The 13,931-nt window shown below is 40.7% G+C and overlaps 1 protein-coding gene across 1 annotated transcript in view; it reads right to left on the bottom strand.

The window, feature by feature from the left end:
- LOC139375698 (ribosomal protein S6 kinase alpha-2) overlaps window positions 1-13,931 on the bottom strand; it is a 36,158-nt gene that overhangs the window by 13,260 nt on the left and 8,967 nt on the right. Inside the window, exons 5-12 of the mRNA XM_071117506.1 lie at window positions 13,435-13,514; window positions 10,447-10,553; window positions 9,190-9,227; window positions 8,904-9,046; window positions 2,270-2,340; window positions 2,029-2,117; window positions 632-696; window positions 110-212 (exon numbers count right to left, since the gene is read on the bottom strand). Of these exons, the coding sequence (XP_070973607.1) occupies window positions 110-212; window positions 632-696; window positions 2,029-2,117; window positions 2,270-2,340; window positions 8,904-9,046; window positions 9,190-9,227; window positions 10,447-10,553; window positions 13,435-13,514 (696 nt within the window). The remainder of the gene's footprint in view (window positions 1-109; window positions 213-631; window positions 697-2,028; window positions 2,118-2,269; window positions 2,341-8,903; window positions 9,047-9,189; window positions 9,228-10,446; window positions 10,554-13,434; window positions 13,515-13,931) is intronic.

Below are 13,931 nucleotides of genomic sequence, written 5' to 3'. Positions count from 1 at the left end.
CATCATGATTAATGAAATTATGTGGCAACATCCCACACACACACACACAAACAAACGCACACCACACACGCCAACGGGCTGAACTACTTCACCTACAATTACTAATCACCTGTTGGTGTGCGGGAGGTGAATTCGGGGTCAAAGTGGAAGGTGTCTTCTGGCCTGCCCACTGCTGGTTTGAATGGAGGCTTGATCTCTCTTCTGTAAAGCTTCTGTGGTTTCACCATGAGGGGGAAAGGTAAAATGCTACTTTAATTTTTCCATTTACTATTGAGCTACATTTAATCCATGGTGATTAGGTATGTCTCTTTGCTTGATCTGTTAGTATGACAACCAAAAACCAAAACAAGGTAAGAGAAATAGGTCAGTGACTTCTGAGAGTAAAAATAGATTATGTTTCAACCCAAATACTGCACAGAAAATTGTCCTCTTGGAAAGAAGAAAGCTTTCAATTATCTTGTTTTCTTCCCTCTCTACTCAGTAGGTACAAAGTCTGAGGTAAAATACCTTCACTTCTTGTATGAAAGTACAACAATCCAAAGGAAATCCTCAGGACATATCAAAAAGCAATGGATGGTCATCTTTGCCTTTAATGATTTCTAGAAAAGGTTACGAGAAGCATTGTACTCACATTCCAATCTATATTTCCAAAGAAATGATGCCTTTTAATCTCCTCGACTCCATCTGGTCCAGCACCTAACAGTAAAATACACCAGGACATTTAGATTGAATACTCTTTTTAGCTTCACTGGGCTGTAAATTTCTCACTTACTAAAATTCTATCTCAAGTATCTCTGCTCTTTCAGTGAGAATATGGGGTATTATGGGTAATATTAACTACACTCTCTAGACCATTTTATTTAACTAGGGTCTCCGGTGGTGGCTACATAACATATAAGCCCTATGCAGTAATGCATAAAGGCTCACATACATGCCTTATAAAGGCTCACATTCCTGCCTTATAAAGGCTCATATACATGCTTTATAAAGGCTCATATTCATGCTTTATAAAGGCTCATATACATGTCTTATAAAGGCTCATATACATGTCTTATAAAGGCTCATATACATGCCTTATAAAGGCTCATATACATGTCTTATAAAGGATCATATACATGTCTTATAAAGGCTCATATACATGCTTTATAAAGGCTCATATTCATGCCTTATAAAGGCTCACATTCATGCCTTATAAAGGCTCATATTCATGCTTTATAAAGGCTCATATACATGTCTTATAAAGGCTCATATTCATGCCTTATAAAGGCTCATATACATGTCTTCTAAAGGCTCATATACATGTCTTATAAAGGCTCATATACATGTTTTATAAAGGCTCATATTCATGCCTTATAAAGGCTCACATTCATGCCTTATAAAGGCTCATATTCATGCTTTATAAAGGCTCATATACATGTCTTATAAAGGCTCATATTCATGCCTTATAAAGGCTCATATACATGTCTTCTAAAGGCTTATATACATGTCTTATAAAGGCTCATATACATGTCTTATAAAGGCTCATATACATACCTTATAAGGGCTCATATTCATGCTTTATAAAGGCTCATATACATGTCTTATAAAGGCTCATATACATGTCTTATAAAGGCTCATATAGATGCATATAACACATATAACCTCTCAGCTTTAGGTAAATTATGACTAATATTTCCTGTAATGATACATAAATAATGACTCCAGCTTGAAGAGGTCTCGGTGAATTTACTCTCCATCTTATAAATCACGGAGGAAGTGATTCATTGAACTATATTCAGTCCCACCACTGGCCAACCAGCTTCCACCGATGGGTAAGAGAAAACATACAGTAACTGTGCCCTCTAGCCTGCACTATCCTGAAAACCCTCAATGTGAAGATGAGTTAAGATTCAGATTTCAATGCTGTCTACTGTGTCCCATTTAATAAATGAGAAAAGGTTGATCTAATGCTGTAAATTTGTCTTCCAATTGATAAATAGAATGGATCATGTGAAAAGACACATTTTAGTAATGCTCTTGACTACATACCTAATCTATTGGCAGGATTTCTTTTGAAGAGGGCCCGTATTAGACTTTGCACCTCTGGGCTTAAGAATTGCGGCATGCCAAGTTTTGCCCTACAAAACAGAAAAAAAAAGTTATTTCACAGAAAAAACTATTATTTCATTTATAGTCTTGTATTTATAAGGGATCCCCATTAGCTGATGGCAAGGCAGCAGCTACTCTTCCTGGGGTAGTTGCCATAGACATTGTCAGTATAGTATCTTACTTCAGTATCAGGACCATTGTTTCCTTGCGGTCTTTGCCTTGAAATGGTAGAGATCCTGTCAGCATTTCAAACTGAAATCAAAGATAAACAATGTCAGTGGCAATTTACAAATCAATCTAATGTATTTCACCACAATTTGAACAGCTTCTACTTACATTTAGGTAGACACTCTTAATCCAGAGTGATTTACAGTAGTGAGGATAGACATTTTCATACTGGTCACCTATGAGAATCAAACCCACAACCTTGGCGTTGCAAGCACCATCCTCTACCAACTGAGCTACACAGGAAAGCTGTGAAAATGCTAAAAATACTACAATCAAACTGTTGTCATCAATTTCTTCAACCATTAAAATGAATGTGCAATAGCACTCAACTTTAAAAGCTTGCATTGATGCTAGCTCCTGTCCTTATGTCTCCCTTTATGTAACATTTAATCTACAGATGTAGGATCCTAATTTGATCACTCTTTTGCTTCATTATTTACATAAATTCACTGAAAACCCACACTAACACATGGTTACATTAACAATATTGCACTTTTCATGTAGCCTACTTTTAGCCTAACCACCGACCAAGCAACATTATGGACTTAACATTAAAATCCTGTTGGTGCAAGATTATTTTGCTGTGACAATATAGGTCAAATTAGGATTCTACAGTTGTATGTGAGTGTGAATACAAATTCAAGCGGCCATGCTCACGTGTTGAGCATTAGATGGCTCAATGCTTTCTGACAATATAATCATCTGACAATACTTGAAACAAAGTCAATTTGCTGTGTGTGTGTTTGTGTGCCTCTGTTACATCATTGATTGATTCCTCGAAAACAATCCCCCACAGCCAGGGTGCCCTTATCAGTTTGAATTGAGCTCAACTCAGAATTCATTTACATAAATAAACCAGCTCTTCTCTGCTCTAGAGGAAATTCGATTTTCCTGTCTACATTATTTCTATTTTCATATGGTTCTCATACGTCAAGTGTTACAAAAAAACATTACAGTGCAATGACTTTTCATTTCCTGATTATTGCTGTACGAAATGAGGGAAGTTGAGGAGCTGCCCAGGTCTGCAGTGTCACAGATGACTCACAATTGCTGTTTGCTTTGAGGACTAGGTGTTTGGTATATCAAGTCAGGTAGTTATGCCAGACATCTTGGCTGGCTAACTCACTATACTAGGGCATGATATAGGAATAATAATATTTTCCAGCTACTACACATGCTCTTCTTGTAGCACTGCAGATGGAGAGCCAGGTGAAATCAGTAAGAGTGCCTGGTGCGTTTCTTTAGGAGAGAGCAGAGCTTGTGTTATAAAATCAAATCAAAGTAAATGTTTTTGCGTGCACAGGATACAACAGGTGTAAACAGTCCAGCGAAAGGCTTACTTTAAAGCTCTTCCTCAACAATGCAGTTTTTAATATCAAAGGTAAGAAAATAGAAAATCCAGAATAGGATCCTTAAATAGAGCACAAAATCAATACTAGGCCCAAATTCTGTCCCTAAAAGGAATACATTTGACAAGGTTTGTATTGATCTGGTTTTAATGTGAGACTAAAGTATTGAGCCTTGAAAACATTAGGGAAATATAAAGGAACTAGAGGCAGTCCCTTGTACTTTAGAGAAAGTGGAGAACTAGAGGCAGTCCCTTGTTTTTTTTGCATTTTACTGCAGTGGGCTAAATCAAGGTCACACAGAGTGTTTCTTGGTAGTCTTAAACAAATCTACTCTGAAACAAAAATATACACCTCACACACGGTTATAGGCTCAAAAAAAAGAAGACACCTGTCCATGTCCCGCTCACCGAGCATAGTAGTGACTACCGAACGGCTCCCTGACTCACTCATTGCTGCTGCTCATTGGACCCTATGATCACTCCGCTACACAGCTGATGCCCCCTGGACTGTTTCGATAACACGGTACCTCATTTTGTTTATCCCCAGCCTTGACCTCAGGTCCTGTATGTGCACAACTGACCCGCTCTGCCCATTCATCGCTATTTACCCGTTGTTGTCTTAGCTCTCCCGATCAACACCTGTGATTGCTTTATGCCTCTCTCTAATGTCAATATGCCTTGTCTACTGCTGCCTCGGCTAGTTCGTATTGTTTTATTTCACTGTAGAGCACTCAGTCCTGCTCAACATGCCTAAGATAGCTCTTTTGTCCCACCCCCCACACATGCGGGGACCTCACCTGGCTTAACTGGTACCACCAGAGACGAAACCTCTCTCATCGTCACTCAATGCCTAGGTTTACCTCCATTGTACTCACATCCTACCATACCCTTGTCTGTACACTATGCCCTGAATCTATTCTACCATGCCCAGAAATCTTCTCCTTTTATTCTCTGTTCCCAAAGAACTAGACGACCAGTTCTTATAGCCTTTAGCCGTACCCTCATCCTACTCATCCTCTGGTGATGTAGAGGTTAACCCAGGCCCTATAGACCCCAGCACCACACCTATTCCCCAGGCACTATCATTTGTTGACTTCTGTAACCGTAAAAACCTTGGTTTCATGCATGTTAACATCAGAAGCCTACTCCCTAAGTTTGTTTTATTCACTGCTTTAGCACACAACCCTGATGTCCTAGCCGTGTCTGAATCCTGGTTAGGAAGGACCAGAAATTCTGAAATTTCCATCCCCAATTCCAACATTTTCTGCCAAGATAGAACTGCCAAAGGGGGCGGAGTTGCAATCTACTGCAGAGATAGCCTGCAGAGTTCTGTCTTACTATCCAGGTATGTGCCCAAACAGTTCGAGCTTCTACTTTTAAAAATCCACCTTTCCAGAAATACTGTTAGGTGACCTAAACTGGGATATGCTTACCACCCCAGTCAGTCATCCTTCAATCTAAGCTAGATGACCTCAATCTCAAAAAAGATCAAGGAACCTACCAGGTACAACCCTAAATCCGTAAACACGGGCACCCTCATAGATATCATCCTGACCAACCTGCCCTCTGCTGTCTTCAATCAGGATCTCAGTGATCACTGCCTCATTGCCTGCGTCCGCGGTCAAACGACCACCCCTCATCACTGTCAAACGCTCCCTAAAACACTTCAGCGAGCAGGCCTTTCTAATCGACCTGGAAGGATATTGACCTCATCCTGTCAGTAGAGGATGCCTTGTTATTCCTTAAAAGTGCTTTCCTCACCATCTTAAATAAGCATGCCCCATTCAAAAAAGATTGAACTAAGAACTGATATAGCCCTTGGTTCACTCCAGACTTGACTGCCCTTGACCAGCACAAAAACATCCTGTGGCGTACTGCATTAGCATCAAATAGCCCCTGCGATATGCAAGTTTTCAGGGAAGTTAGGAACCAATATACACAGTCAGTTAGGAAAGCAAAGGCTAGCTTTTTCAAACAGAAATGTGCATCCTGTAGCACAAACTCCAAAAATGTCTGGGACACTAAAGTCCATGGAGAATAAGATCACCTCCTCCCAGCTGCCCACTGCACTGAGGCTAGGAAACACTGTCACCACCGATAAATCCACGATAATCGAGAATTTCAATAAGCATTTTTCTACGGCTGGTCATGCTTTCCACCTGGCTACCCCTACCCCGGCCAACAGCTCTGCACCTCCCGCAGTAACGTCCCCAAGCCCCCCACCCGCTTCTCCTTCACCCAAATCCAGATAGCTGATGTTCTGAAAGAGCTGCAAAATCTGGACCCCCTACAAATCAGCTGAGATAGACAATCTGGAACCTCTCTTTCTACAATTATGTGCCGCAATTGTTGCAACCCTTATTACTAGCCTGTTCAACCTCTCTTTCATATCGTCTGAGATCCCTATAGATCGGAAAGCTGCCGCGGTCATCCCCCCCTACAGAGGGGAAGACACTCTAGACCCAAACTGTTACAGACATATATCTATCCTGCCCTGCCTTTCTAAAGTCTTCGAAAGCCAAGTGAACAAACAGATCACCGACCATTTCGAATCCCACCGTACCTTCTCTGCTATGCAATCTGGTTTCTGAGCTGGTCATGGGTGCAACTCAGCCACGGTCAAGGTCCTAAACGATATCAAAACCGCCATCGATAAGAGACAATACTGTGCATGTGTATTCATCGACCTGGACAAGGCTTTAAACTCTGTCAATCACCACATTCTTATCGGAAGACTCAACAGCCTTGGTTTCTCAAATGACTGCCTCGCCTGGTTCACCAACTACTTCTCAGATAGAGTTGTGTGTCAAATCGGAGGGCCTGTTGTCCGGACCTCTGGTAATCTCTATGGGGGTGCCACAGTGTTCAATTCTCAGGCTGACTCTTTTCTCTGTATATATCAATGATGTAACTCTTGCTGCTGGTGATTCTCTGATCCACCTCTACGCAGACGACACCATTCTGTATACTTCTAGCCATTCTTTGAACACTTTTAATACATCTCCAGATGATCTTCAATGCCGTACAACACGCCCTCCGAGGCCTCCAACTGCTCTTAAATGCTAGTAAAACTAAATGCATGCTCTTCAACCGATTGCTGCCCACACCCGCCCGCCCGACTAGCATCACTACTCTGGGCGGTTCTGACTTAGAATATGTGGACAACTACAAATACCTAGGTTTCTGGTTAGACTGTAAACTCTCCTTCCAGACTCATTAAGCATCTCCAATCCAAAATTAAATCTAGAATCGGCTTCCTATTCCACAACAAAGCCTCCTTCACTCATGCTGCTAAACATACCCTCGTAAAACTGACCATCCTACCGATCCTTGACTTCCGCGATGTCATTCACAAAATAGCCTCCAACACTCTACTCAGCAAATTGGATGTAGTCTATCACAGTGCCATCTGTTTTGTCACCAAATCCACCACTGCAACCTGTATGCTCTCGTTGGCTGGCCCTCGCTACAAGGGAAGGCGGCCAAAGGAGGAGTTGGCTTTGGGGGTGACCAGTGAAATATACCAGCTGGAGCATGTACTATGGGTGGGTGTTGCTATAGTGACCAGTGAGCTGAGATAAGGTGGGACTTTACCTAGCAAAGACTTATAGATGAGCTGGAGCCAGTGGGATTGGAGATTAATCCAGTTCTCTGCTGCCAATGACTGGAACGAATTGCAAAAATCACTGAAGCTGGAGACTTATATCTCTATCACTAACTTTAAGCATCAGCTGTCAGAGCAGCTTACCAATCACTGCAGCTGCACACAGCCCATCTGTAAATAGCCCACCCAACTACCTCATCCCCATATTGTTATTTATTTTTGCTTATTTGCACCCCAGTATCTCTACTTGTGCATCATCATCTGCACATCTATCACTCCAGTGTTAATGCTAAATTGTAATTATTTCACCACTATGGTCTATTTATTGCCTTACCTCCCTAATCTTACTACATTTGCACACACTGTATATAGATTTTTCTAGTGTGTTATTGACTGTATGTTTGTTTATCCCATGTGTAACTCTGTGTTGTTGTTTTTGCCACACTGCTTTGCTTTATCTTGGCCAGGTCGCAGTTGTAAATGAGAACTTGTTCTCAACTGGCCTACCTGGTTGAATAAAGGTGAAATAAATAAAAAATAAAAGATTTAGAGTTGAAATGTATTCATGCTTGATTTTGCATCCCAGTATTACACATCACAGAAGACTGAAACATAACAAAACCGATTGATATAAAAACACCGGATTTGACTGTTTAAAAAATAATATTTTTTATTTATTATGGAATAATGAAAAGGATGATTAACATTCCACCCATGAGACCACTAGAGGGCGATTTGGTCATTTGACCGCAGCTACAGGTAGTTGAGTAATGTGTGGATTAGTGAGCAGCAACCTGATTATAACATGTCTGGCTCTATTCAATCCGCATTCATCTTGTAATTTAAGAGGACTGAAGAGATGAATGTATGACCTATTAGTAGTGAACTACTACCCGTATGCATAGTCATTATTATCCATCTTTTGTGTGATGCATTAAGATCCACATTTGGAGTATACAGATGTACTATCTTAATTTGACCAGTTTCCCACAGCAGGAATACAATCCTGCAGCAACAGGATATGTGAATTATTATGTGGATTAGTATGAGGGCTTGCGCACAGGCTACAACGAAAGGCGGCCAGTGCGTGGGAGAGAACATATCTGTAAAGAGTTCAAAGAGTACTCATACTCAAAACCACGAGAAGGAATACCCCAAGGAAGCCAAGATGCAAAAATAATATCATTAATTTAATCTATGCTCAAAAAAATACAAAAAGTGAAAATCCAAAGTGCTAATACAAAAGGAACAGTTATTTATTTAAGGTTTTGAGGTAGATTATAATTCATGTATATTTTTATAGGGTTGATACATTTTTCGTTAGGGCAAATCAAGTCTGAAATGTTAAAGTGGAAATTACAAACTTTAGAAGCCTTTTTAAACCTGGAAAACACTACAAATTTGCAGTTCCTGCTGTGAAGGAGAATTTTCTGCAACAACAAAGTGATCAAATTAAGATACCACATCTGGTCGTACAGGCTGTATGCGTAGTGCTACGTCCACATACTGGATGCAAGAATAATTTTACTATATGAAACTCTGCCCTGGAGATTGCGTTGCAGCAACATTGCAGCCAACCAATAGCTATAGTATGTGTGTAATGCATTATCTAAAGAAAGGGAGGGAGGTCCATACCATTAAGACGCCAAATGACCACCAGTCAGCACTCTGTGTATGTCCTCTTCTGTTGACCACCTCAGGGGCCATGTACTCTATCGTCCCGCAGAAGGAGTACGCTCGCTTGTCATGGTCTGTTGCCTCTTTACTCAGCCCGAAATCTAAAACACAAAGGGACTGATGTTAAAGACGGTGGAAAACGGCCACCAGCAATGGGCTTAATGTATTCAATGTAGAGGAGACAACTGCTATTCAAAGGGACTACTAACGCTACTAATCTCTTTTCAAAACAGTTTCTAGTCACCTGTAATCTTGATGTGGCCCTCCTCGTCAAGAAGGATACTGTAGAGGGAAGGAATGTCACATCAATATACAGTATATCTGTATAATAGAAACACTGTATATAAAATCTTTACACCTCTCTGCACAGTACATGTCACCCACACATTTATTGAGTGTTTGTTTGTTAGAACAAATGGATTTGTGCACAGCACACTGTGCCCTTGGGTTGCTGTCATTAATCATCAACAGTAAAGCTGGGAATAGCTTGCCCTTCAAAAAATGCAGCCCACTGCAAATCCACTGTGGCTCAGTTGGTAGAGCATGGTGCTTGCAATGCCAAGGTTGTGGGTTCAATTCCCATGGAGGACCAGTATTGGGAAAAATCTATGCGCTCGCTACTGTAACTCGCTCTGGATAAGAGTACGTACTGATGAAATATATTTTTGTAAATAAAATAAAACCTGTAAACCTGCATGAATTATTCCCATTGGAGAGGGAAATCAAGGAGCAGGCTGAGAGCTCTTAATTTATTTCCTCTCATCAAATCCCCCTGAGAGCCAATTTACTAGTCCTGCATTCCACATTGTTAACATGGAAAACATGAAAAATAGAGGTTGATGGAAAAGTGGACACTTTTCACATCTCAGGGGCCTAAATGTTTCCTTGACTGATGCATTTGGAGGTCGTCAAACGTTTCCATCAACTGTAAAAGCCCTTTGATAGCACTTTCAGAATAAACAGAAGGATGTGCTCACGGAAAAGACAGACAGATGATGCCTTGATTGCACCAGAGACATGTAGATTTTTTGATAGGCACGGAGAAGACAGACAGATGCTGCCTTGATTGCACCAGAGACATGTAGATGTTTTGATAGGCACGGAGAAGACAGCAACACAGAGCAGCAACCTTGTTTGAGTTCCTGGATCAGTATTATATGATATCAAATCAGACGGCACTCCAGTAATCCAATGCAGTTATGTGCTTGGTCATTCCCAATCAGAATATTCATAAATCTCTGAGATGAAGAAACATGCATACATGCATTCACATGCATAAAAACTGTATAATATATGCCATTTAGCAGATACTTTTATCCAAAGCAACTTACAGTCATGTGTGCATACACTTTAGGTATGGCTCAACACAGCAGGAATCGAATCCCCAACCCTTGCAAGCACCACGCTCTACCAACTGCGCCAGACAGGACCACAAAGGTGGTCTTTGAACAGAGAAGTAGTCTATGGCACTGTACAGTCAGTGGGTGTACAAGTGTTTTACTTCTCTGGTTTGAGGTCTCTGTAGATGATGCCCAGACTGTGAAGGTGATCTAAGGCCAAGGCCAGCTCAGCCAGATAGAACTTCACATCCTCTTCAGTAAACATCACCTGCAAATGGACAAAGGAGAAAGACTACCAGTGACAGTCCATGAGTCATTGACAATATGCAAACAGTACACACGTGATATATGATTGTGAACATGAAAGATCATCTTTTTAAAACCTAAGAGTAGCCTACATTGAAGTGTTTTAGATTGTTAAATTTGATCTGTTTAAAACACATCAGAGTGTTTTCCATTATTCCAATGTCAGGTAGCCTGAGCAAAACAAGAGCACTAGCCACAGATTGAACTCATATTGAAACTCATTAACTTGATCACAAAGCCAGCTGCTTGGAACCTCACCCAAAATATTTGCATTTAGGATGTCATAGAACCTTTGTCAAAGTTTCCTCAGTCAGAGCATGGGATTGTTGACTTCTCTCCTTGTTTACTACAGAGCTAATTTTAGCCACAGTAAGATTGATTTAGCTCCCAAATAGAATTTGTTTGGGGAATAAACCCTGCGGTGCCAAGGAGAAAATTGAATTGCCGTTAAAGTAACAAGATCCCGCCAGCACCCGTGTGCATCTGCTAGCTGCTCCAGATGACTGATTCCAAGACCAGCAGTAATTCATTCACATCTCAATTCCCACATGTCTCTCTGCCCAGTAGAGCACATTTAAATCCAAAGAGACAAATTGTTTACAGATTAAGTTAAACTTTATTCCAGTTGTTATCATTTACAGAATTGGTAGTAGTCACGATGACACAGCAGAGGCAGGGGTTTTAGGAAGCATGGGTGAATGGATGAATGCGTTTACAAAGCTGGTGGTCTATTATCCGGGCGGCAGGTTGTTTTTGTTCTGCAATAATAATCTCCATCCCCTTAATCATTTGGTAAAACTCCCCTCAAGTACCCCAACAGTTCATTATATATGATCTGTTCCAGTAGGCCTACTAGCACACCCGATTCAACCAATCAGGGGCTTGATGATTAGTTGACCAGGTGGATCAGGTGTGCCAGTTGGAAATGAACAAATAAGTAGAATGGCTGGGGGTACTCTAGGAGAGGTTTGGAAATATGAGTCACTGAATCGATAGTAAGATAAGCAAGGAAGCAAAATAAAGAAAATGCTTGTTTTTCCTCCAGTCCATCACAGGCATTGTTATCTATAATGTATTCATAATAGCGGTATTATTATATGGGCTAGTGTAGGGGTGGGCAATCATTTTTACTTGTGGGCCACATTGGGATTTTGAAATTCAACGGAGGGCTGCACATTGTTTTTAGGACTGATTTGTTTGTCCAAATCAATTTGTAGGCCAGAAAAAGGGTAGTTATTTGAAAATATATCGGTCCGTTATCATTTCTACACACGTTCTATCTAGTTGTAGACTTTAACGTGTGGCCTGGAGTGTTTTGAACACCCCCAAATATATATATATATTTTTATATATATATAAAAAAAATGACTCACACTCGCCGCGGGCCAGTTTGAATTGGCTCGCGGGCCATGGTTTGACTATCCCTGGGTTAGTGGATGGATTCAGGAGTAATGAATCAACAGAACAAAGGAGATATTGTAATCTGACTGATAGGGACAGAGGTTGTTTCTGCGATGAGGTGTGGCCCACTGGTGCAAACAGGCAATTAAGTTGAGTGAAAGAGCATGAGAAATGTCAAGATTAAAGGACTGGTCAAAAATAATAATAATAAACCTGGGTTGTTCACTTGAAAACACTACACTGTTTATTACTGAAGTTCTTCTTTCAGCTCACTCTGTAAACAGTACATGGGCATTCAGAGATGCTGAATAGCAAGATTAAAGCAAAGCCAATTAAGGCAAAACCAATATCATTCAGAGTGTGTTTGGACCCAATCATAGAGGCGGCAGGTAGCCTAGTGGTTAGAGCTTTGGGCCAGTTACCGAAAAGTTGCTGGATTGAATCACAGAGCTGACAATGCAAAAATGTGTTGTTCTGCCCCTGAACAAGGTAGGTAACCTACTGTTCCCTGGTTGGCTGTCAGTGTAAAAATAATTTGTTCTTAACTGAATTGCCTAGTTAAATAAAGCTAAAAAAATCACCAGCCCATTCATTATTAAACACACACATTGACCAGGCTATTGATCACTGGGGAAAATGATTTGATGAAGCTACAACTCGAAATATACTGTACCTATTCAATCACAGGGACATGTGTACCAAGAGACTTAGCATTCTAAATGTGCCCAAGTCAATTGGAGATTGATTGTGTGAACTGATTGCGTGAAATTTGATTAATGATGCAGTAATTATAATCAATTATATTATAATCAGAGCGCTGCTGCTTTCTTGAAGCAACCTTTTAGGATTTGCTGTGGTGGCCGTCTGCAAAGTTGTTTCCGAGGGAAGCAAAAAGTCAAAATTACCATGACACAAGCTTAATTAAATGTAAAATGCTTTGAAAATAAAATGATTGCGGTATGCTCAGTGTTCAGTTGACATTTCACAGAGATACTCTTGTTTTTGTCAGAACTCTTCTAAAAAGAACAGGAATTTTGCATTAATATGAAAACTGTATACTAAAATATGAAAATACCATGTCATGTCTCAAAATAGATATATATCCTACCTCTATATTGTTTTATGCCCTCCGAATTTGAGAAGAAAGATGACGAGTTCAACTGTGAGCCTGTCAGTTAGCCTTAATTCTCACACAGCATCCAGCCAAGCTGTGACTATAATGTGGCCTCCATTCATTTAGTCACCCTAATTCTGGCCATCCTACAAGGGTAACAACTCTAATCACTTTTGAACGGATTATGATAGAGACATTCGTTTTTTTACCCATTGGTCAAAGGGTGTTTTTGATTGGACACAATACATCATGTGGTGATTGAATGTATTAATAAAACAGTGAATTAGGGAGCAGTAAGCCCTCACAGTGACTAACATGACTGACTGACCTCTTTGGAAAGCCGTGTGAAGAGGTCTCCCCCTCGGAGGAAGTCTAGAATCAGATACAACTTCCCTTCCGTCTGAAAGGCTGGGCCAAAACAACATCACAATGGTCACTCAACACATATTATCCTTCGCTACATGACATGGAATAAAAGGAAAACACTCTAAATGTGAATCAGACTTTTGTGAGAGGTTGTACTGCTTCAAGGCATGCGTGGCAAGGGAAATCTTTCTTTCCTGGTCTAATTTTGAGATAAACATGTAAATAGAAAAACAGATATGGTCTCCTCCTCTAGTATCAGAGCAATACTCTCTGTTTATCAGGGGCTGCTGTGTCAATACTCAGAGCAATACTCTCTGTTTGCCAGGGGCTGCTGTGGCAATACTCAGAGCAATACTCTCTGTTTAACAGGGGCTGCTGTGGCAATACTCAGAGCAATACTCTCTGTATACCAGGGGCTGCTGTGGCAATACTCAGAGCAATACTCTCTGTATACCAGGG

Source organism: Oncorhynchus clarkii, chromosome 20 (assembly GCF_045791955.1).
Source record: "Oncorhynchus clarkii lewisi isolate Uvic-CL-2024 chromosome 20, UVic_Ocla_1.0, whole genome shotgun sequence".
Taxonomy (NCBI): Eukaryota; Metazoa; Chordata; class Actinopteri; order Salmoniformes; family Salmonidae; genus Oncorhynchus; species Oncorhynchus clarkii.
This window is presented reverse-complemented; position numbering and strand designations above follow the sequence as displayed.